The sequence below is a fragment of the Notolepis coatsorum genome (genome assembly GCF_963971535.1).
Source record: "Notolepis coatsorum genome assembly, chromosome: 6".
Taxonomy (NCBI): Eukaryota; Metazoa; Chordata; class Actinopteri; order Aulopiformes; family Paralepididae; genus Notolepis; species Notolepis coatsorum.
The window spans coordinates 73,248,884-73,273,396 of record NC_140170.1 but is presented as its reverse complement, the minus strand read 5'-3'; the positions used below and the strand labels follow the sequence as shown (position 1 = coordinate 73,273,396).

At 45.9% G+C, this 24,513-nt stretch overlaps 1 protein-coding gene across 3 annotated transcripts in view; it reads right to left on the bottom strand.

Annotated features, from left to right (window-relative positions):
- Positions 1 to 23,703, bottom strand: part of crbn (cereblon) — a 96,768-nt gene extending 73,065 nt beyond the window's left edge. The window contains exons 1-5 of one of the 3 annotated variants that reach the window (XM_084316679.1): positions 23,610 to 23,703; positions 21,530 to 21,639; positions 13,529 to 13,731; positions 12,731 to 12,880; positions 7,642 to 7,801 (exon numbers count right to left, since the gene is read on the bottom strand). In XM_084316679.1, the coding sequence (XP_084172805.1) occupies positions 7,642 to 7,801; positions 12,731 to 12,880; positions 13,529 to 13,731; positions 21,530 to 21,639; positions 23,610 to 23,685 (699 nt within the window). In that variant the 5' untranslated portion in view covers positions 23,686 to 23,703. Of the gene's footprint in view, positions 1 to 7,641; positions 7,802 to 12,730; positions 12,881 to 13,528; positions 13,732 to 21,529; positions 21,640 to 23,338; positions 23,464 to 23,609 lie in introns of those variants that run through there. The other 2 variants (XM_084316680.1, XM_084316681.1) reach the window with 2 other exon arrangements.
- Positions 23,704 to 24,513: the final 810 nt, after the last annotated feature.

The following is a 24,513-nucleotide window of genomic DNA, read 5'->3' as shown; positions in this document are numbered from 1 at the left end:
GTCATACATTGGCACACCTATGGTACCAGACTTCACCCAGGAGAACCGGGCCCAGTATACGGAGCTCCGCATGTGTCTGGAGACAATGTTGGTGAATGTCATAGATGAACGCCATAATACGCGATACTACTGAAGCATTTAAAGGTACCCCGCGCGCACAACATAGCGCTCGCCTACGCCACTTCCACGACCCCATACACCGCAGCGCTGGTAGCGTTGGACCAGAGATATGGACGTATATGGGATTACGTGATCCAGGAGATCAGGCACATCGACCGCCTACCCCCAGCAATAGACAATCGAGCACTGGACGACCTGTCCATCAGAGTGCAGTCCCTAGTAGGGATGCTGGGAGCGCAGAGGGAAAAGGGTAGGCATGAACTATACGCCAACTCAAATGTAGAGAGGATCTTGGAGAAGCTACCGCCCGCCCGACAGGAGCGCTTTAGGCGGCAGAGAGACCACCGAGACCCTAATGGCCCCGAACCGAACCTCCTCGATCTAGCCGACTTCCTGGCGAGAGAAGTCAGCAGCTTACGGCTAGATACATTCGGACGGAGCACCCCTGGCTCCAGAGAAGGAACCAGGAGACTAAATGATGGAAGAAGATCGGTGACTGTCATGCACCAATCGGAGTCAGTGCCAAGCAGTAGGAGCCACAGTACCCCCTCAAGAAAGGAGAAGTGGAAGATAGTGTGCCCCTACTGTGAGAAAGAACACTGGCTGTCACAATGTGACTCATTCCCCAAGATGAATGCGGAGGAAGCGAGTCAATGGATAAAGTCCTACAGACGCTGTTTTCGCTGTGCGCGATCACACATGGCAGCCGAATGCCGCTTAAAGAAAAAGTGCAGTCGGTGCGATGGAGCCCATCTGGACATACTCCACGACAGTAACAGACGGCGGCCTCCACCCGCACCATCAAGCAGCAAAGCAAGCGTCATGTACATCGACCCCGCCAGCAGCAGCGGAGCCAGAGTGCTCTTAAAGGTAGTCCGTGTGACATTGAGCTACCAGAATAAAGTCATGGACACTTACGCCGTCCTTGATGACGGGTCAGAGAAGACCCTTCTGCTCGCGTCCGCTGCGGCCCAGCTAGGGCTGCGGGGGAGCGAAAACCAAATGACAATTCGGACAATAAGAAGAGATTTGAAAACGATAAAGGGCGAGAATGTCTCATTCTCTATCGCAGCAAGCGGCCAGCCCGAGCGACGGTACAGGATTACAGACGCTTTCACCAGCCAAGAAATAGGACTCTCGCGGTACACATACCCCGTAGCCAAGCTGATGGAGAAATATGTACATCTACGCAAGCTACCGATCCCACTCATAGACGGTGCTACCCCGACACTGTTGATAGGCTCCGACCATGCAGACCTCATTGTCCCGATAGACCGGGTTCATACCGGACCCAGAGGCTGTCCTGCAGCAGTCGAGACCCGCCTAGGATGGACTCTCCAAGGCCCACTCGCCAAATCTCTCAACCGAACCACAGCCACTAGCTGTCTCCACTCCCGAGTCACAGAGGGAGACACCGCACTCCTGCAGCATGTAGAGAGGCTATGGACCTTAGAACAAATGCCCTTTAAGAACGAAAAGAAAGACATTCGCTCTAAAGACGACATCTACGCCATTAACCTCCTCGAGACGGGAACAAAGAGAGTCCCAGTCAGCGGCGTGTTGAGATACGCCACGCCACTCCTGCGGCGGGAAGGGATGCCTACCTTTCACGCAAAGAAAGACGCCACAGAGCGGTACCTACTAAACACAGAGCGGCGCTTAGCCAAGGACCCCGCCCAAGAAAGTGTATACCGCGCTGAGATTGAGAAGCTCATCACAGCGGGACACGTCACAAAGATTGACATTAAAGAGGCCGACCAGACGACTGAATCGTGGTACGTGCCCCACCACAAGGTTCATCACAACGGCAAAGACCGCATCGTGTTTAACTGCAGCTACCAGATCGGATCCCAAAATCTGAATAAAGAGCTATTGCCCGGTCCTACACTCGGCCCCTCCCTACTAGGCGTACTACTCCGCTTCCGCCAGGACAAGGTGGCTATCAGCGGGGATATCAAAGGGATGTTCCTGCAGGTGAGATTAGTAGAGGAGGACAAGCCCCTGTTGCGGTTCCTATGGAGAGAGAGGCCAGGAGATGAGCACCCAGCCATCTACCAATGGGAAGTCCTCCCTTTCGGAACTACATGCAGCCCATGCTGTGCTACATTTGCACTACAGAGACATGTCGCAGAGGACCCAGCAGCGGACGAAGAGGTCCGACACAGTGTGAAGAACAGCTTCTACGTAGATAACTGTCTACAAAGCGTTTCGACCCAGGAAGAAGCCGAGGCTCTCCTACATAAACTCCGCGCCTCTCTGATCAAAGGCGGCTTTGATCTCAGGCAGTGGGCCAGCAGCGACCCGCACGTACTGCGCAGCCTCTCCTCCGAGGACAAGGCAGCGAGCAGCGAGACCTGGATGGCCACAATCCCAGGAGAAGCCCAAGAGATGACACTAGGACTAGTGTGGCGCTTCAAAACAGATTCGCTCCACTATAGACACAAACCCCTGACCACGGAGCAGGGAAGGTCGACGGCAATACCGACCACCAGACGGAGTGTGTACAGAACACTCGCCCGACAATATGACCCGTTAGGATGTATACTACCGTACACCACCAGGGCAAAGATGATTGTACGAGCATTGTGGGACAAGGACCAGGGCTGGGACGACCCCATTCCCGCACACCTTGCATCCACCTGGAGAGAGTGGGAGATGGAACTCCACTCACTCCCAGGAGTTAATATACGCCGAAGCTACTTCCCACCCACGGTGAGGCCAGAGACATGTAAAATGGATTTACACGTCTTCAGTGACGCCTCCGAGGTCGCCTACGGATCAGTAGCCTACTTGCGGGCCCAAGAAGAGGGGGGAGAGATCTACACAGCATTCATCCTCGCCCGCTCGAGAATAGCCCCACGCAAGCAACAGTCTATCCCACGTCTAGAGCTCTGCGCAGCCCTCGCAGGAGCGCATCTAGCCACGCTCATCCAACGTGAGCTCACCATTCCGGTGCATAGAACAATCCTGTGGTCAGATTCCACGACAGTACTCGCCTGGATCAAATCGGATTCATGCAAATACAAAGTCTTCGTGGGAGTCAGAGTCACTGAGATTCAAGAGTTAACCGGAGAGTTAACCGGAGAAGCAAACTGGCGCTATGTTGATACAAAACACAACCCAGCTGACGTCATCACCCGGGGAATGTCCCTAGATGACTTAACCCGTCATAACATCTACAGTGACGGACCAGCATTCCTCAAGCTCCCGGAAGGAGATTGGCCCACGCCCACCCCGAGGGAAGCAAGTGACGAGGAGGCTGAGAATAAGAAGCCAGTGTTCTGTGGATTGAGCACTGTTGTCTCCGCAGACCCCAACATAGACGATTGCATTGCCATAGAGTGCGCAGCAACGGACATTCCTGCGGCACCACCCAGAGATTAAGTCCCCCGCTGATATGTCAGCAGCTGACTACGAGGAAGCAGAACTGCTTCTACTGCAACGAGCCCAGAGAGACTCGTTCCCCGATGAACTAGACTGTCTACAGGGAGGAAAGCCCGTCCCATCAGACAGCAGATTGATTCATCTGGCCCCCGAGAGTGACACACATACCCTCATCAGAGTGGGTGGTCGCCTGCGGAGAGCCCCCAATTTACCGGATGACATTAAGTACCCGATCGTATTGAACAGCCGACACAAGGTCACAGAGCTGATTATAAAGAAATACGACGAGGATGTACACCACGCAGGAGCAGAGAGAGTCTTCGCGGAAATCAGACGTCGTTACTGGATACTTCAAGGAAGAGAGGCGGTGCAACGCTTCCAGCGAACCTGTCTAGACTGCCGAAAGTGGCGCGCGCAGCCCAGCATACCACGGATGGCTGACCTACCTCCATGTCGCCTCCGACTCGGCGACAAGCCATTCCACTCAACAGGCATGGACTGTTTTGGCCCGCTGCACATAAAGAAAGGAAGAGGCACCGAGAAGCGGTGGGGTATTGTATTCAAATGCATGACCACCAGAGCGATACATATCGAGCTCCTTCCGACCATGAGCGCAGACTCATTCCTTATGGCCTTCCGAAGATTCACATCACGGAAAGGAAAACCGTCTACATTATTGTCCGATCACGGGACAAACTTCAAAGGCGGAGAAAGAGAGCTGAGGGAGAGCTTCCAAGCTATGGGCCCAGAACTTAAGACCCACCTCGCTCCAGCCCAGATTGACTTCCAATTCAACCCCCCAAACGCACCCCACTTCGGTGGAACTTGGGAACGAGAAGTACGTTCTATAAAGACAGCCCTGTACGCAGTACTTGGGGCCCAGACTGTGGCGGAAGAAGTCCTAATGACAGTCCTCACGGAGATTGAGGGAGTATTGAACTCAAAGCCCCTCGGTTACGTCTCCAGTGATGTAGCAGATGTCGACCCAGTCACCCCCAACACCCTCCTGATGGGGCGGCTAGATCCAGCGTTACCCCAGACAATGTACCGGCCTGAAGAAGCGAACGGCCGACGAATGTGGAGGTACAGCCAAGTATTAGCCGACAAGTTTTGGAGCAGTTTCCTACTGCACTACCTACCGTCTCTACAGACCCGCCAGAAGTGGGTAAAAGAGAGAGACAATTTGACGGAAGGAACAGTTGTCATGATTATTGACCAGTCACTACCCAGAGCTATGTGGCCGGCTGGCCGCGTAAGCAAAGTGATCACCGGTGCCGATGGCAAGGTCCGAGCAGCTGAAGTACTCGTCCAGGGGCGCATTTACACCCGTCCTGTGGCGAGGCTCATAGAACTGCCCCGACTCCCAGACACAATCGATGATGACCATGACCCTATGACTTTGTGAGTTGACTGACCCTTACAGCGAACCCTTGAGTGGTGGACAGTGCGGTTAATCTGTCTCTGCTTAACTAATTGGGTTGGGACCAATTAGGGGGCGGCTGTTCTGAAGGATCAGATTAAACCGAATATATATATTTATTTATATATATATATTTAATTGTATTTGTATATCCCCTGATATCCCTTGTATATTCCTTGTACAATATGCATTGAATATCCCTTCTAGTCTACTGAACATCCCATAATAGTCTCCATTCTACCATTGGACGAGACCTTGGTGCCAGGTCGCCATACCCCTCAGACCAGGTTCAATCGTACCGCTCAACATGTATGGACAAGTCCTAGTTCCGCGTAGGAATATGTCTACCGCACCACTAATGGTACTATTTGTTCATAGTGCGTATATATACTGCGCTATTAAAGTAGAGCTTTCTTTTAGTCCAGTTCCTTACCCTCCAACAGAGTGACAGACGCAAAAGCCTCCCCGCGAACCACGTGTGGGCAGTAAGGCCAATTCGGCCCAGTATCGGCATTGAGAAATCGTGTATATTAATATTTGAATAGTCATATTTGGCACTATATCGTCGAGTTGGACGTATTCTATTAAGCTAATAATAGTCTATTCATATGTAGTGCCTCGTGCGGTAAGAGTTCTATAGTAATCAGCACCCCCATCGTTTCGGGCATCAGCTGGACGCTTATCCAGGGTGGTTGACCCCACGTGAAGCTGCACCCGAGGAGCTCCAGGCCAAAGAGCGAGTGGACCTGTATATTGGATTATTCTACCGACGACGGCTAGCCTTCCCCGGCTTGGATTATGCTTTGAGTACTTTGATTATTCTATGGATAAAGGCCAACACTGCGGTGTGTTGGAAATACCCCCCCCGGAGAGGACGACAGGTGAGAAGACGCTCTACACGACGAGGTCGCCTCACGTCTCTCCATCGTGGACCGGAGGACGCCGGCCACAGAGAGTCCAACTGCTTTCATCTGTGGATCGAGGATCGCTGGGCACCGGGTCGCACGACTGTGGGCTCTCCCAGGATACCCTCGGCCAGACGGGATACAGCCAGACTCTACCCCCCCCCCTCCAGCTGTCCTACAAGCAGTCGAAACCTTCCCCTAGTGTATCCAGCTATATAATCATTCAAGTATCATTGCTATTGTTCCCTAAATATTCCAGGTTGTATATTTGCTTCCTGCGCAATCAGAGATTGGACATTCGATATTGATCTACCTACGAATACTCATTTGCCATAAAAGTGCATACTATTTCAAATCATAAATGTAATTAAGTGATCGTTGTACATACCCTTTGCTATGTATTATTAATAAACGCAGACTTTCGACTTGGTACATTTGTGTTGGATCCGTTTCATCAGGTGGGAGTGTTTATCATAATTATTTATACCTAGTACTGGGTGGCCAGAGTCTAAAGTACAAGAGGTAGTGGTAGTAAGTATCATATCTAACAATACAGTCAGGGAATTGTACCCCTCAGTTACAGTATATGTTATTTCGCGTTTTTAACGTCAGTCACTGTACATCAGTGTGGAGGGTGGTAGTTTGTTTATGACGTTAATTACTAATAAACACTGTTAGGACTCTTAATAATAAACACTGTTGACTATCTGACTCTTAATAATAAACACTGTTAGGACTATCTGACTCTTACTAATAAACACTGTTAGGACTATCTGACTCTTAATAATAAACACTCTGTTAGGACTATCTCGATTCACGCGTCACTACTGTAACTAGAAACTGTACATTGTAACGTTATATGTTATTTCGCGTTTTTAACGTCAGTTACTGTACATCAGTGTGGAGGCTGGTAGTTCGTTTATGACGTATTGCTGGCTCTCATATTTGCGAATACAACAGCGTTCACCCTGATGTAAACAAAACAAGTCATTGCGACGGCCAAGTATTGCTGGCTCTCATATTTGCGAATACAACAGCGTTCACCCTGATGTAAACAAAACAAGTCATTGCGACGCCAACGGAAGACGGCCGCTGCCGCAGGCGGCGCAACTCTCTGCCGCGCGGTCACGTGGCCAATCAGAGAAACGCTGAACGCAAGGCTGAACACAAGTTGGTTGCCTTTAATATTCACGCAGCCAGGACAGCTGAAACCACCACAGTCAGGACAGCTGAAACCACCAGTCAGGACAGCTGCAACCACCACAGTCAGGACAGCTGAAACCATCACAGTCAGGACAGCTGACACCACCAGTCAGGACAGCTGCAACCACCACAGTCAGGACAGCTGAAACCACCACAGTCAGGACAGCTGAAACCATCACAGTCAGGACAGCTGCAACCACCACAGTCAGGACAGCTGAAACCACCACAGTCAGGACAGCTGAAACCACCACAGTCAGGACAGCTGAAACCATCAGTCAGGACATCTGAAACCATCACAGTCAGGACAGCTGACACCATCACAGTCAGGACAGCTGAAACCATCTCAGTCAGGACAGCTGAAACCACCACAGTCAGGACAGCTGACACCATCACAGTCAGGACAGCTGAAACCACCACAGTCAGGACAGCTGACACCATCACAGTCAGGACAGCTGAAACCACCACAGTCAGGACAGCTGAAACCACCACAGTCAGGACAGCTGAAACCATCACAGTCAGGACAGCTGACACCTGTAAAAATACTCACACTGTACACACTGTATATACCTTTATCTATATCTGTATATATGCGTGCGTGTGTGTACTGACCTGGCGGTAGGCGTCCCACCAGCACTGAGCCTGGCTGCTCTTGGAGGACGGCCTGGTGGACGGGTGCTTGTGGAGCCTGGAGAGAGCAGTGAGCTGCACCGCAGACAGGGGGTCTGGGAGGAGACACTCTGGGAGGATCTGAACCTTGGCCTGTCTGATCCTGAGAGAGAGGGGGAGAGAGAGAGAGAGAGAGAGAGAGAGAGAGAGAGAGAGAGAGAGAGAGAGAGAGAAAGAGAAATAAATAGAGGTAGGGAGAGAAAGAGAGGTAGATAGACAGAGAGAGAGGTAGAGAGACAGAGAGAGCGAGAAAGAGAGAGTGAGATAGAGAGAGGCAGATATGAGTGGGAGAGAGAAAGGGGGTAAAATGAGCACAGATTATTAATAATAATAAATAGGTGGTAATGTTTTTCAAGGTTTTGTTTCTATTCAAAGAATTGTAAAAAATAATATTAATACATGAAATAAAAATGATAATTATATTTTATACACACACACATACAAATGTTTTAAAATGTTTCTGTAAATTAACAGCCATTTTTGTTAAGAAGCACCATGTGAAATGTTAAGTTATGGTGAAACAAATTGAATTGAATTGAAAACCTTTATTTATCCCAGAGGGGAGATTCAGATGTCCATCACAGCATCAACAGCCATTTAAAAACAGTTAATAAAAACAGTTAATACATAATACACTTATTTAGTATGTGTTAAAGAAAACTAAAATGGACAAATACGTAGGGCTAAAAAGAAGAGCTAAAATAGGGCTAAAATAAAGCTAAAAGTTGTGAATGGAAGAAAAGAAAAAGAAACAAGTCCAATCATGATGTTAATCAATTAATTAGTTACAGTCCACAACCCAGCTCCTCCAGTCCATGGCAGTTAGCCCGTCCTGGCCCTGCTTGGTTGTGGAGCCTGATTGCCACCACAACGGGACTGCCCGAAGCGCTTTGTGGTATGTCGGGGGGGGGGGGGGGGGGATAAGTCTGTGGCTAAACGTGGACCGCATCGCGGTCAGCTCATCATGGAGGGGGTGGCAGGGGTTCTCAAGGATAGCGTACAGCTTCCTCCTCGTCCTCCCCTCTGCTACCACCACCAGACTGTCCAGGTCTGCTCCCACCACAGAGTTTGCTTTCTTGACCAGTTTATTTATTTTGTCTGTGTTGGTGTTACCACAGCGAAAAAGAGGGCACTAGCCACCAGACTGGTAGAACATCTGCAGCAGTTTGCTTCCTGTAGAGGGCCTCGTGTTGTCCGTCCAGTCCAGTTTGTTGTTTGGAGATGGCAGTTCCCGGAGCTGAAGCGGAAGTCTGAGGTGTACAGGGTGAACAAAAACTCAAAAAGGGTGCCAATACAGTTCCCTGGGGGGCACCGGTGTTGCAGATCAGCACATCCGAATGGCACTCCTGCAGTTTGAGACACTGTGGTCTGCCAGTGAGGTAATTGAAGATCCAGGCCACCAAGTCGTCCTCCACCCCCATTGCTGACAGCTTATCGGCTAGTAGTGGAGGCTGAATAGTGTTAGAGCCTGAGGCACTGGAAAAGTCAAAGAATGTTGAAAAGTGTTTTTTGGAAACGCTCAGTGTTCCCAAACTCTACAACATTCCACAGAGACAAAGGAATCACAGCAAGAAGGACCAGGGTTCGATTCCCGCTTGGGGACCAGGTTTCCATGATGCCAGGTACCCAGGTGGGGTATCTCCCAGGCCTTTCTGTGTGGAGTTTGCATGTTCTCCCCGTGCTCGCAAGGGTTTCCCCCCCGATAAGATAAACCCAATGGAAAAACATGCACAACAGATCGCTAACGCTGTGGCGTCCTTGACGAAGACGGGCAGGAGCATAATAATAATAATAATAATTTAGGACCTGCTCCGAGGTCACCATTTGGCACACATGCGAACCATGCATACAATGCGTATCTGCGATTAACCCATCCCGTCGTCCTTCCCCCCCAAGGGCAGCCGGGAGCAGACAGGCGCCACGTGAGCCGCGCCAGGGGACCAATCCAAGTGCTCCTGTCCGTCTTCGTCAAGGACGCCACAGCGTTAGCGATCTTGTTGTTGTGCATGTTTTTCCATTGGGTTTGTCTTATCGGGGGGGGAAACCCTTGCGAGCACGGGGAGAACATGCAAACTCCACACAGAAAGGCCTGGGAGATACCCCACCTGGGTAACTGGCATCATGGAAACCTGGTCCCCAAGCGGGATTCGAACCCTGGACCTTCTTGCTGTGAGGCGACAGTGTTAACCACTACACCACCGTGCCGCACTTGGATTGGTCCCCGGGCGCGGCCCTCGCCGACACCTGTCTGCTCCCGGCTGCCCTTGGGGGGAAGGATGACGGGATGGGTTAATCGCAGAGACTAATCGCATCGGCGATCCTACAAAGACAATGCATGCGTGTGTGTTCCGGTGTGTGTGTGTGTGTTGAGGATAATTGCATGCCAATTAAAGACTTCTGAACAGGTCCTGCATTATTATTATTATTATAATGGTGTTCAGTTCAAACTGTTCCTGTCCTGATAACCAAACTGTATGAATTCACCCTGTTATCTTGTCTGTGTCAGGAAAGCAGTCACTCCACCTGAACTACTCTATTGTGCAGAAGAGAATGAGAGAATGAGAATGGGAATGAGAGAAGGGAAGGTGCATTGAGGGGTAAGACCTGCAATATCACTTCTTCTCAATCTGAACCAGGAAGCTGGCGTCATCTCAAGACACTGATTTTCTTTACATTTGCAATTCTGAGCAAATCTACTGGCACACCTGAGTGCACCACTCAGCACACCGCTCGGTGAATGGACGGAATTTATATAGAGCTTTTACCCAAAGCACTTTGAATAAATGAATGAAGTTTCTTTTTCGGTCTTGTTTACAGAAAAGAAAATCACACAAAATCCAAAATCAACAACAGAAAAAAAGGAATAGGCTGAAGCACATGCTTATTTTTGCCTATCCTTTACAAATTCTTAAAAACTAAATATATTTTAATATAAGAAAAAATAAAACTTAAAATATGTTGCAAGATATAATCGTTTGAAAAAATAACAAATGTTTGATGTTTTACTCAAAACTGTACTCCTGAATAATTTTATCCTTTAAGGCTTTTTAAAATCTCCCCTGAGAAGTACACAACTTCAACCCATCACTAAGGCTATTCCATAATTTAACTCCCAAAATTTAAACACATCTAGCTTTTACATTAGTTCTTACCTTTTTACATGTTTTAAGAATACATATACTTTCCTTCTCTTGGTTTAAAGAGACATTGAATACAAACTGGTAGGCTTTTTACTTTGCAGCTTATGCCTCACATTCACCCATTCACTCACACATCGATGGCGGAGGCAACCATATAAGGTGAGCAGAAGTGTCGGGAGGAGCTGGAATCAAACCGGGAACCTTCCGGTTACCAGACGAGCGCTCACTACCTCCTGAGACACTGTCTCCCCCACTTCAATGTGAAACAGTTTCAACTAGGGATGCTCGATATTGGCTTTTTTACCGATACCGATATACCGATATTGTCCAACTCTTAATTTCCGATACCGATATCAACCGATACCGATATATGCAGGGTTACCCCCCCCCCCCCCCCCCCCCCCCCCCCCCCCCAAAATGGAATAATTTCAGGTAATTAACATTACATATCTCTTGTTGTGGAATTAACACAACATTATGCATACTTTTGACAATAAATAAAATCAGAATTTGTTCTTACTTGCTTGCCTGGGTAAATAAAGGTTATAGAAATGTAAAAAAAAAAAAAACGATACCGATATTTTCCGATATCACATTTTAATGCCGATATCGGCCGATAATATCGGTAGGCCGATAATATCGGACATCCCTAGTTTCAACCTTCAGTCCAGTGTCCCACACTTGGCTCCGGATCAATTATTAGATGTGAAAAAGCACATCATAAACTGACAACGTCACTAACTCTCACACAGTCAGTCATTCAGCAGAGACCGAAAGATAATGTTCATAGATATTCACTGAAATAGAGATTCATAATAATAGATACATATTCAGTATGAAGTTGTTACACCTTTTGAACACCAGAGGGCGATACTACACAGGTTTGCTGCACTCAGATCTCTGGTAAATGGTAAAATGGTGCATTTATATAGCAGCTTTTATCCAAAGCGCTTTACAATTTGGTCCTCACATTTTACCCATTCACTCACACATTCACACACCGACGGCGGAGGCGACCGTGCAAGGTGCCGACCTGCTCATCAGGAGCAATTAGGGGTTAGGGGTCTTGATCAAGTACACTTCGACACACTGCCCGGGAAGAGCGGGATTCGAACTGGCAACCTCCGGATTACCAGGCGACTGCTCTACCTCCTGAGCCAGTGTCGCCCCCTGGCACCTTGCAACCTGGACATGCTATAGTGAACCTATTGTCCTTGATATACAGTATATTCATCATAGATATTACAAAGATATATGCAGCGCAGTATAAATATGTATTTAATAAACAGTTCCCCATCCTCCTCTTATTATTCTAGTGTGAGACAGTCAACCACATCTCCCCAGTCCTTACATCCCTACACTGGCTCCCTGTGAAGCAGAGAGTGAATTTCAAGTTATATGTACTCAGGAATAGGGACAGAGCTCTGCAAATATGGTCTGATCCTTTGCAGCTCCTTCATGGTGAGTTTGACAAGCTTCCATCTGGAACGACGCTATAGAGTTCCTATAGCCCCAAAAAACATATCTAAGAAGTCTTTCATTCCACATGCTATTGCTTTGATGAATTCATAAGATTTTTTTTGTTGTTGTTTTTCTTTTGTCTATGTATTGGGCAGTTTTTGGCCCATGTCTTTTGTGCCTGTATGGTGTTTATACTGTGTTGTCTTGTTGATTGCAACCATGGTGAAGCCAAAGACACATTTCCACAAAAGTGGACAAATAGAAATATCTATCCATCTATCCATCCATCCATCCATCCATCCATCCATCCATCCATCCATCCACCCATCCATCCATCCATCCATCCATCCATCTATCTATCTATCCATCCATCCATCCATCCATCCATCCATCCATCCATCTATCTCAAGGACCTTGAACCTCCTACTCACCCGTCTGCCTGTGTTCTGATCTCATGGACCTTGAACCTCTGCCTCCCCACAGCTTTCACTTTCACCGTCTCAATCCCATATTCCTGCTCCTCTCTGTAGGCATAGATCTCAGCCGTTGTCCCAAACTTTGCCTCCGGCTCACTGGAGTCACTGTGGGGAACAACAGGAAGTCAGAGAAATCCATTCCGATTTGATGAAAGCATTTCTGATTTTGCATTTTGATAAAAGCATTTCGTTGTACTCTGCATTTGTACTTGTGCAATGGAAATAATACACACACAAAAAGGAAATGTGTGTTTCTGTTAGGTGTAGGCCACTGTTATTCTCATAAATATCATCACACTTACTGTTAGGTGTCGGCCACTGATTATCCATAAATATCATCACACTTCTATTAGTAATGTGTTCAAGCTCATCGGGAGCAGTTAGGGGTTAAGTGTCTTGCTCAAGGACACTTCAACACTGCCGGGAGGAGCGGGACTCGAACCGGGAACCTTCCGATTACCAGACGACGGCTCTACCTCCTGACCCACTGTCGTGTGTGTACCTGTGTGCACCTGTGTGTACCCGTGTGCACCTGTGTGTACCTGTGTGTATCTGTGTGTATCTGTTTGTATCTGTTTGTATCTGTGTGTATCTGTTTGTACCTGTGTGTACCTGTGTGTACCTGTGTGTATGTTTGTACCTGTGTGTACCCGTGTGTACCTGTGTACCCGTGTGTACCCATGTGTACCCGACCCGTGTGTACCCGACCCGTGTGTACCCATGTGTACCCGACCCGTGTGTACCCGTGCGTACCTGTGTGCGAGCACGGCGAAGGTGCGGTCTCTCTGGATGACGCTGCGCATCATGCTGACCTCCTGCGGCCTGAAGAGCTGCAGCGGCAGCGTCTGGCCTGGGACAAGCATCACAGCCGTGTGCGGCAACACCGGGATGGTCTGCCAGCTGCCCTCATCGTGCACCGTGCGACCGTGGAACTCCTCCATGTCGGAACCCAGGTACTGTCACCAGAGGGAGGAAATGAAGACAATAACACAGTGAATCATTAACACTTTGAGTGCCAGCGATGAGATTTCTCGTTAGTTCATGCCGACCGTTGAGTGCCAGCGACGAGATATCTCGCTTTTTTTTTTATTAGCGATTTGAATTCCTATTTCATCAATCTAGCCTCATGTTAGTGCTGCAAACTCTCTCTCTGAGCTCCATTGGGAAAATACCGCCCCCTATCGTCTCTCCCTGTGGTACTGCACCCCTTTGGAATGGATTGAATGAAACACATGGGGGGGGGGGAAATCCAGCTTCCTCATTTTACTTCTCAGGCAAGTCACCCGAGAGGATCGGATTCATTGCCCATCATCAGAACAGCGTGGAATACATATTTCCAGTACCCAGCATTAGATCAATAAACGCGATCGATATTTGGAATGGCGATCAGGAATTGGAATAATCTTTTTGGAGAACATCTGATCTGAGGTAAGGAATCTATTTTACCAGTCTTAGGATAATCAGAGCTTTTTTCAGAGATATCAACGTGTGCCCTATGTGTGGTGTGTGCGTGTGTGTGTGTGTGCTGATCAGGAAATGAGATAATCGATTTTTCAGCTCGCTTCTATAGCGTGCATAAGTACACATATACTATCGATAATCTAGCGTTTATTTAAAAACGATTAATAAATAGGCCGAAAAATTACAAAAATATTGTATATTCCAGAATATTCCAGTAAAGGGCAATTATCACAGAATCTTTATATTTTCCTCAAACATTCAAAAGACGAGCGTTTTTCAAAATGGTATAAAACGGAAATGAACCGATTAAAAAACAATCCGTTTCGAAAATGTTGACTGCAAACAAGTCATTGATAACAGATAAGCGACGGCCAGATTAGACACATAGCCATAATTTAAGACATAGTTTATGCATTTGCAAATATGAGAACTCTATCATTGAAGTGGGTGGTGGCATTCAAGGGGGGTAAGGCGCACCGCATGGCTGGCACTGAGTGTGTTATGGCAGGATTATAAAGCACACACTGCTGCTATTTACACTGTAGAAGAATTTATCTTTACATTTTTATTCATCCACTGTCTACTTTTACCTTGTATTGTATAGTTTGTACAGATCGCTGTATATTGTTGTCTACAAATCTACTACGGTCGAGGAGCCGGGAAGAACAAGCATCTAATGTTTTTCTGAATGTATGTTCATTTAAAAAAGCAGTGACAATAACGAGTTGGTCAAAAGCTCCATGTAGCGGCGGAGTGGAGGTGGGGTGTTGGTCCTGGGGAATCCGACCTCTGACAAGTCCATGATCTCCAATAAAGGGGTGATAGCATGCGGGTTAAGTGATCATTATATGATTTTCTGTACCCGCAAAAAGCTAAAACAGAAGGCCGGCTGTCACAAAACAGTCACATCTAGAGACCTCAAAACTTACTCTAGAGTAGTGTTGTCACGATACTGGAATTTCGACTTCGATACGATACCTTGAAAAGTATCGATACTTCGATACCATTGATACAAAAAAAAAAAAAAAAAAAATATATATATATATATATATTTATTTTTATTTATTTATTTTTTTTAACAAATTTTGCTTTTGTTGCTGGTTGATTCTCCTCAGCTTCGAGTCTGGTACTATAAGAGAAGATAAATATAACACTTTTAAAACCCTTTGTTTATCTTTAGATCACACATTTAAAAATAACTGTTCATCTCACTTCAATCATTTTTATTGCAAATGCAGAACATGGTATTTTCTCAAGCAGACAGATGTAAACACTGTAATCTGTGTTGCATGTACCTCACAAACTGAACAGTTAGTAACAGTTTTTATTTAAAGATAACGAGAGCAAGCGAGAGAGAGAGAGAGGTATCGGTAGATAGAGAGAGAGAGAGAGAGAGGTAGCGGTAGATAGAGAGAGAGAGAGAGAGAGCGAGAGAGGTAGCGGTAGATGGAGAGAGAGAGAGAGAGAGCGAGAGAGAGAGAGAGGTAGCGGTAGAGAGAGAGAGAGCGAGAGAGAGAGAGAGAGAGAGGTAGCAGTAGATGGAGAGAGACAGAGAGAGACAGAGAGGCTATGCTCGGAGCATTTTAGTAATGTTACATTTTCAACAAGATTGCTGCTATTTAAACACTTGGTGGAAACGGGGTAACGTTAACCTTATGTCGACTGTAGTATTGTATGACCTCGACATAACGCAGTATTTATAACTGTGGCCAGCTAAGCTAAGGGGGCTAACTTTAGCGTAGCTGTAACGTTACAACGAAGCAGCTGTTGATATTATGCGCCATCAGTAGACAACGTATCATGTATTAAACTAGAGTTAATGGTTTAATGCTTCAGTCACAGTGACGTTGAAAGAGCAGCTGTCACGAACCTCTTTCATTTCTTTATGGAGATCGGCGCTGGCACTGCTATAACCGCTTGCAAATAGCATTGGGGCATTTGTAGCTTGTCCTTCGTTGTTTACTTGAAACCCGAAGTACCTCCAAACAGCACTTCTGCTGCTTTCTTTATCCACAAGCACAAGTTGCGGAGGCTCTGCATTTACCATCTTCAGCTAAAATGTTTGTTTACTAACTGAAGAAGACGGCTCTCTGTGACTCTGTGAGGGGGAGGGCTGGACTCGGAGGAGCCGGGGGGGCAAGCACGCTGAGCGCTCTGAACAGCGCGTCAACAACTTGCGGTAGAACACTCGCCAGCTGGTGGTACCGATACTGCAGAAAGTATCGGTACTTCGGGAAATGAGTATCGAAGCCTTTTTAAATATTCAGTATCGATATGTATCGATACTTCGATATTTTTGACAACACTACTCTAGAGAGGCCTTCAACCTAGAACTGGGTATCTTGGACTGGTCAGATGAACTCAGTGGTACACAGGTTGAAGAAACATGGCTTGGATTCAAAACCAAATTCACAGCAATACTCAACAACATGGCACCCATAAGAACCACCAGGGTTAAAAATCGCGCTGAGCCATGGATGCACACTGAAATACTGGCCGCTATGAAAACCAGAGACAAAAAATGCTCTGAACTTCATAAAAGTCAGACAAAGCTTTCCAAAAGCTCAAACAGTGAACTCCAAGCCCACGTGGTTGAACTAAAAATTCAAAGAAACAGACTAAGAAATGACGTAAACACCATGATCAGAACCGCAAAAAGAAATTTCATCAACGACAAAACTGAGGAAAACAAAAACAAACCCTGCAAACTTTGGAAATTACTCAATAATCAACTAGGCTGCAGTAAAAAACTTAAAACCAGATTCTCAAACATAAACATAAAGACGGACAACACGCTCATCACAGACAAGCTGGATGTAGCCAATTACTTAAACATCTTCTTCACAAACATAGCCACAACACTGGTAAACAAACTACCCTCCCACTCAGGGCATTATGGGGTAGAACACATAGTAGCATACTACAAAAACCTAGGGGTCCACAAAGACGACTTCAAACTTGAAATGGTAAAAACCGATGAGGTACTCAAAAAATTGAGCGCCCTCCAACCTAACAAGGCCACTGGCCATGACAACATCCCCTCCAAATTCCTCAGAGACGCAGCAGCCGCCATCACCCCAGTCATCACTAGGGATGCACGATAATTATCGGGCCGATATCAGCAATTATGACGTCATCCCGATAAACTCGATAACGTTATTAATAGCTCCGATAATATAATATATTTTTTGGTAAAAAAAATGCGGTGTGGGTGAATTTGGATGAAGTGCGTTTGTTTTGACTGTCCGCTCCTCCCGTTTTGCCAGTACTGTGGTACCACTGATAGTGTGTGGTTTAGGAACAGGGCGTTTTACACAAACCCAGCGCTCCCTTTCTTGGCTGTGACGTAGCCACGTAGTACGTTTCTTGAAAGCAGCGCGTTGTAAACAAAGATGGCGACGCTAGTGGGGATTGTTTCAGAGGGGAAAAGTTCGCTTGCTATTTGTAATAAATGCAATGGAGAAGTTCCACGAGGAGGGAAAAGTGCAGCGGCTTGTGATACATCCAACCTAGCAGGTCACCTGCGGCATCACCACCGATGCGATGGTGTGTTGTGTTAACTTAAAAGCCTGCGACGACGCGGGGAGCTAAGCAAAGCTAGCCCCTTTCATAGCTGTGATGCAACCTTTGGTTGAATACGCAGTCACTTATTGCTCCGTAGTAGCCAGGTTAATTTGCACCACCAAGGACTGCTTAAAAGCTAGCGGCTTGAGCCCTTGGGTCATTTCTGTCAAACTTATTTAATTTAGCAAACGACTCGTCAATAGGTACAAGCGTGCTCGCGCCGTCGTACACCAGCGGTGGTGATGCCGCAGGCGACCTGCTAGGCTATGTGTCCACTCAAAGCCTTTCTTTCAAGGCGGACAGCTTTGAAAAAAGAAGAAAAAAAAGCTTCGAGCGTCTTAGGTTGGATGTATTATAAGTTGTTGACGGATTGTGAATTTTCATTTGGAAAAATAAATATGGTCACTTTATCAGTCAAAACTGTTGTCTTGGCTTTTGTTTCTGTTGTCTGGTTAAAAGTTTATTAACCAATTGCAGAATGGGTACAATACAGTACAGCTCAATACATACAATTGTTAAGGGGATGCAGACCAGAGAAAGTCTTTCGTCTTGTTTACATCAGGGTCCCTCATTTACAATTCATCATAACATAATGACATGCATGACATACAGATAGACAGTACTGCCTACATCTATACATGACATACCAGATTTGCAAATACAGTACTGTTTGTGATACGAAAAGAGTCCAGAAAAGAGAGTATATACATTTGACGTATTATTATTGTATTGTGATATGTTTTGTTTCATGTTGAAAAAAAAAATTTGATCAAAATATTTTTTTAATAATACAATAAATATCGGTTATCGGTATCGGTTATCGGCTTGAGGAGCATAAAGTTATCGGTATCGATATCGGTGTCAAAAAATCAATATCGTGCATCCCTAGTCATCACACACATAATAAACCTCTATAAAACAGGGACACGTCCCCAAGGACTTCAAAATTGCGAGAGTGACCCCTCTGCACAAAAAGGGCAGCAAATTAGACCCAGGCAACTACCGCCCTGTTTCTATTCTTACCTCCATCTCGAAAGTCATGGAGAAAATAGTCTACGAACAGGTCGAAAAGTACCTAGCGGGAAAAAAATCTAATCTACGAATTCCAATCTGGCTTCAGAACGTCCCACTCCACTGACACATGCCTCCTCTATTTGAACGACCACATCAAACAAGAAGTGGACGCGGGCAAATACTGCGGCATGGTCATGCTGGACCTACAAAAGGCCTTCGACACTGTCAATCACTCCATTCTGATTGACAAGCTAAAAGCAATTGGTTTTGATAGCTTATCAGTGAGCTGGATGCAATCCTACCTGGAGGGGAGAGAACAGATGGTAGAGGTAAACGGTACTCTATCCCCCCCCCTCACAGTGAGCTGTGGTGTTCCACAAGGAAGCATACTAGGACCGCTACTCTTCCTAATTTATGCAAATGACATGTCGTCAGCCTGTGACTGCAACTTGTTCCTGTTTGCGGACGACTCAGCCCTGCTGGTCTCTGACAAGAACAAGTTGCAGGTTGAAAAAACCCTCAGCTCGGAACTAGGCAAAATCTGCATATGGCTCGCTGATAACAAACTATCATTACACATGGGCAAAACAGAGTCCATTCTCTTCGGTTCAAATAACAAACTCAGCAAGACCGACGGCTTCTCAGTTGCAGTGGGTGACAATATTGTCACAAGGAAAGACGAAATTACCTACCTGGGTTCCATCCTAGAGGCAAATCTTTCCTGTGACAAAATGGCATCCAATGTAATAAAAAAAAGTCAACCAACGAACTAGATTCTTGTACCGGATCTCCTCTCTGGTAAACAAAAATACCCTGAAGACTCTGGCAGGAGCACTCATTCAAGGGTACTACGACTATGCGTGCACCTCATGGTACCAAAGCACCTCAAAGGCGCTTAAAACAAAATTACAAACATCACAAAACAAACTGGTCAGACTACTACTTGACCTTACCCCCAGAACCCACCTCACCCCTGCCCACTTTGACAACCTAGGATGGCTTAGAGTAGACGACAGAGTACAGCAACTTGCAATGGGCCTGGTCTACAAGATACACTATACGACTAAGGTACCGATGTACATGTCAAAATACTTCCCAAAGGTCAGTGAATACCACAACCACTACACCAGAGGAAGCTCAACAAATCATGTTAAACCCAGATTCGGCTCAAACAAGGGACTAAACACGTTTCGCAATTATGCCACATCAATGTGGAACGCCCTACCCAAAGCTGTAAAGGAATGTGAATCCCTACCCACATTCAAAACCGCTCTTAAAGAGCACCTACGGGAGGCTGCAATTCGAAACTGGCCACCGTAAATGCCCAAAACCCCCACCACCTCCTAATAGACAGTCTCCTCCCCACCGCATGTATATATTCCCTCCCCGCCGTATGTATATTTCTATCCCACCCACCCACCCCCTCCTAATGTACAGTCCCCTCCCCATCATATGTATATACTCTGTCAGGATCTAGGGGTAACAGTACTGTATATTTGAATACCGTTTATGTCACAAATGTATCAGTACTAAATACCTATATGTCCCTATGCCATAAATGTCATGTATGTTGTGTATGTCATAAATGTCTATATGAATTGAAAATGGGGGACCCTGATGGAAACAAGACATACGTCTTTCTCAGGTCTGCATCCCCTTAACAATTGTGTGTATTACCAGAAATACATGGCAATTACACACCAGCAAAGAAAACATGTTGGAGGGAGTGTGGACAGGAAGGGGCGAACCATACACACATATTCTGGGGATGTCAGAAGATAAGGCACTACTGGGAAGAGATAGGAGGGATAATAAATGAAATAATAGGATACGAAATACCCCAGGGAGGCCAAGTGTTGTATTTGGGGAATCTGTCACAGGAAGGAATCCAAGGGGAAGACAAATATTTGATTAAGATATTGATAGTGGCAGCCAAGAAAGCTTTAACTAAACTGTGGTACAAGGTAGAAGTGCCGACAAAGGATCAATGGATAGAGTTGGTAGAGGGGATACAGGAAATGGAGAGAATCACACATCTGCTGAGGCTGCAAGAAGAAAAGTTTGAATGGAAATGGGAAAATGGGAAGAATACAGGAGGGGAAGTAACGACATCACAGAGGTTTGAAAAGGATACAAGGAAATGAATAAAAATGTAAATAAATAATGCAAATGTAGAATGGACCGAAGGACCCATGTCACACTTTTTCTTTACTCATTTTTGTCTATTTGTTTTAATTTATGTACTGTGTATTGTCTATGAATGTTGTCTATGTATGTTGTTGAAAAAATTAAAATTAAAATTTAAGTTTAAAAAAATAAAATAAAAAATGTGTATTGAGCCGTACTGTATTGTACCCATTCTGCAATCTGTTAAATAAAGTTTTCATTCATTCATTCATTCATTCATTCATTCATTCTTGGGGGTAGCACAAAATAATGAAAGCGGATACGGACCACTAACCTAGTTTAAAAACTCTGGGAGAGGTGTTTTTGGCCAACAGCTAGGCTAGTGGTCCGTATCCGCTTCCATTCGTTTGTGCTAAGCTAGGCTAGCTTGCAGCCAGATAGCTTTCTACTGAATGCACAGAGAGGACATTGGTGTCTACAATATCTTCTTGTCTGACTCTACAGTAAGTGCATTTCTCATCATGTTGGCGTGTTACTTTGAGGAAACTGTTTAGACAACACCAGCATAATGAAACTGTCATCACCCACAGAATGAGACGTGGGAAGACTGGGATCAAAGTTGATGATGCTGGGCTTCTCTCCGTCCTCACTGTCCCGATCCTCCATCTCCGTGTCGTCCTCCTCTTCCTCCTCATTCTCTGAAATAACACATCATGAACGGACAGCAATGTTATGTACACTTGACAAAACGATCTACTGATAGCTAGTTCATATGTGTAACGCCTATTGCTGCTGTAGACATGTTCTAACTTGACATTCTAAATAGGCCCCTTTTGCAATGTTTGCTGTTAATACAGTTGCTGACAGGAAATAAAACAGGGGCCAAAGCAACAGCCTTTTAACTTGTGAAAAGGTCTATACACTTGACAGTTACAGTCTATACACTGACACAAGGTTATATAAAAATGTTATGACACTGTCAGCAGCACATCTGACAGCCATGGAGCATAGCAAGCAAGCAAGAGCCTTGTTTGCCGGCTACGTTTGCGCCATTTAGTTAAATTATCGACTTGGTAACTAACCGGTAAGCCAGGGGCGTCGTTTTGGTATGGCACTCGCCATACCTTGGCAAATAAATATTTATGTGTATTTGCGATTATACATGCGCAGGATGTGTGTATTTGCCATGTCTCGCCCCTTCATCAACGGAGGCCGACACACAGTATTCCAATACACATCTCACTACATCCTGCGCATGTATAATGACTTTATTTGACAATATAAAAAATAAACATGTGACAGAAGAGCAGTCAGGATATACTGCCAAGGATGAAACACAAAAAAGCTCAGAGCTTATTTCCATTGTGGTCCTTGTAGGGGGGTAGGGGAGTGTGATGCTTAATACATGCATCATACAAAATGTGACATCACAACACATCACATATACCATTTAACATTTATATACATAACAGACTCATACAACATGCAAGGGTGCCTTAAGCTAAGTGTCTAGGTCAAGTATAGTCCCTTTTGAGCCATGTCTTCAGGCTGGACTTGAATCTAACGGCGTTGTCTACGATTTTCAGGTCACTGGGCAGACTGTTCCAATAGACAGCTGCTGAATACAGAAATGACTCCTTCCCCATACAGCTCCTGAATCTGACTGGCACAAAGTCAGTTAAGCTGCGCCTAGTTTGGTATGCATGGGTGTCTCTGATTCGGTTGAAGTAGTTGTTGAAGTACACTGGCACTACCCCGTGCACGATTCTGTGAACTAGGCACATCTGGTTTACTCTGTCTTCCACCTTAAGCCATCTCATGATCTCAAAGTATAATAATCACGGGAGGGGGCATTTTGTGTGTAACCTGGACTCGCAATGGATAGGTTTGTTGTCAGAAGCGGTGCCAGTTGGTCCGATGAAATGGGCTCTGCACATAACCAGCTGCTATACCACAATGAAGTGAGGTGGCAGGCTATCTTGAGGCAGAGTATTAAATCGCCTTTTTTAACTCAGAGAAGAAGCGCAGATTTTCCTTGCAGACAAAAACAACCCATTGGCAGAGAAATGTGCTGATAATGAGCTGGATTACGAAACTCCGTTGGTGACACTCGAGGTTAATCAGCGGAGATTTTGGGGTCATTCGTATTCGTATTTTGATATTCCTTATTTCCACGTTGAAATTACACAATACATTCAGTGTGGGGTCGCCAAAAAAAATCCTAAATAAAATGGGGTCATGGTATAAAAAAAGTTTGAGAACCCCTGGCTTAGTGATTATAACAGTGCAGTTCAGCATTCAGTAACCCCAGTCTGTTGACACATTAATCAACTAAATGCTTTTGTAGTCCTGTGTCATACCTAAATGTCATAAGTTAATTGTATAGAAACAACTCACCAAGTGACTATTGCACAACTGATTTGACAAAAAAATCCACCAAGGGTGGGAAACCCCCCCACCCTCCTCGCCATACCTTGGCTTTTACTGAAACGACGCCACTGCAGAAAGCCAACAACAACAGCAGCCGTGTAGGAATGAGAAAGAAAGTGCTAGCTAACGTTAGCTTAGAAAACGACCACCAGGACAGGTTATAATAACTGTTTGGCCTCTCGTGCAAATAAAAAACCGTTGCTTGCAGGTGAGATGCTGCTGTTGGAGAACCCGTTACCAGGTAAGAGCTGCAGGTGGTTCCCCATGTTGTCGTTTATATCGTTGTCACCTGCCTCCCTCTCGTCGTCAGCCATGTCCCTGTGTTTACAATCACCTGCTTCTTCTCTGGTGTCTGGCGACGGTCACGGTTGGCCTCGTCCAAAGCGAAGGCGCATTACCGCCACCTACTGGCCCAGAGAGTGGAGCCGACAGACCGGTAGAAGACAGGCAGACAGTTCTATACATAGATATCTATGGTTCTATATATATCTATGGGCAGACAGCGTCTCTACAATTCGTAGCCGCATTTCTGCAGACCCCTCTCTGATTGGTTGAACTCTATTTTTGCAGACCCCTCCCATTTCTGCAGACCCCTCTCTGATTGGTTGAGCGAAGCCCCTCTCTGATTGGCCCCCCGCATGAGCCGAGACAAGCTCCTCTAGCCAGGAGTCGAAACTCCGTTAACTCCAGAGAGAGAGGCTGAACGCAATTTATACGCATGGAAGTATTGATTACGCCATAACGAATCATTAAAAAAATATACCGTTAACTGGAATATGTTGTGTGTGCCTTTACACATGTTGGATAGGATTATGTAATTGGTTTGTATAGCGTCGCGTATAACGATATTTCGCGTGACTTCACGGTTTATTCACATTTCACAACACAGCCAGCGGTCAACTTGTTTACACTCCCCACTTACTGTACAATGTAACATTTAGATTAACCCAGTTGTCTATCTGTATGTCATATGTTACGATGAATTGAAAATGGGGGACCCTGATGTAAACAAGACGAAAGTCTTTCTCTGGGGTCTGCATTCCCTTAACAATTGTATGTATTGAGCTGTACTGTGTACTGTATACCCATTCTGCAATCTGTTAATAAAGTTTTCAATCAATTCAATCAATCAATAACTAGAC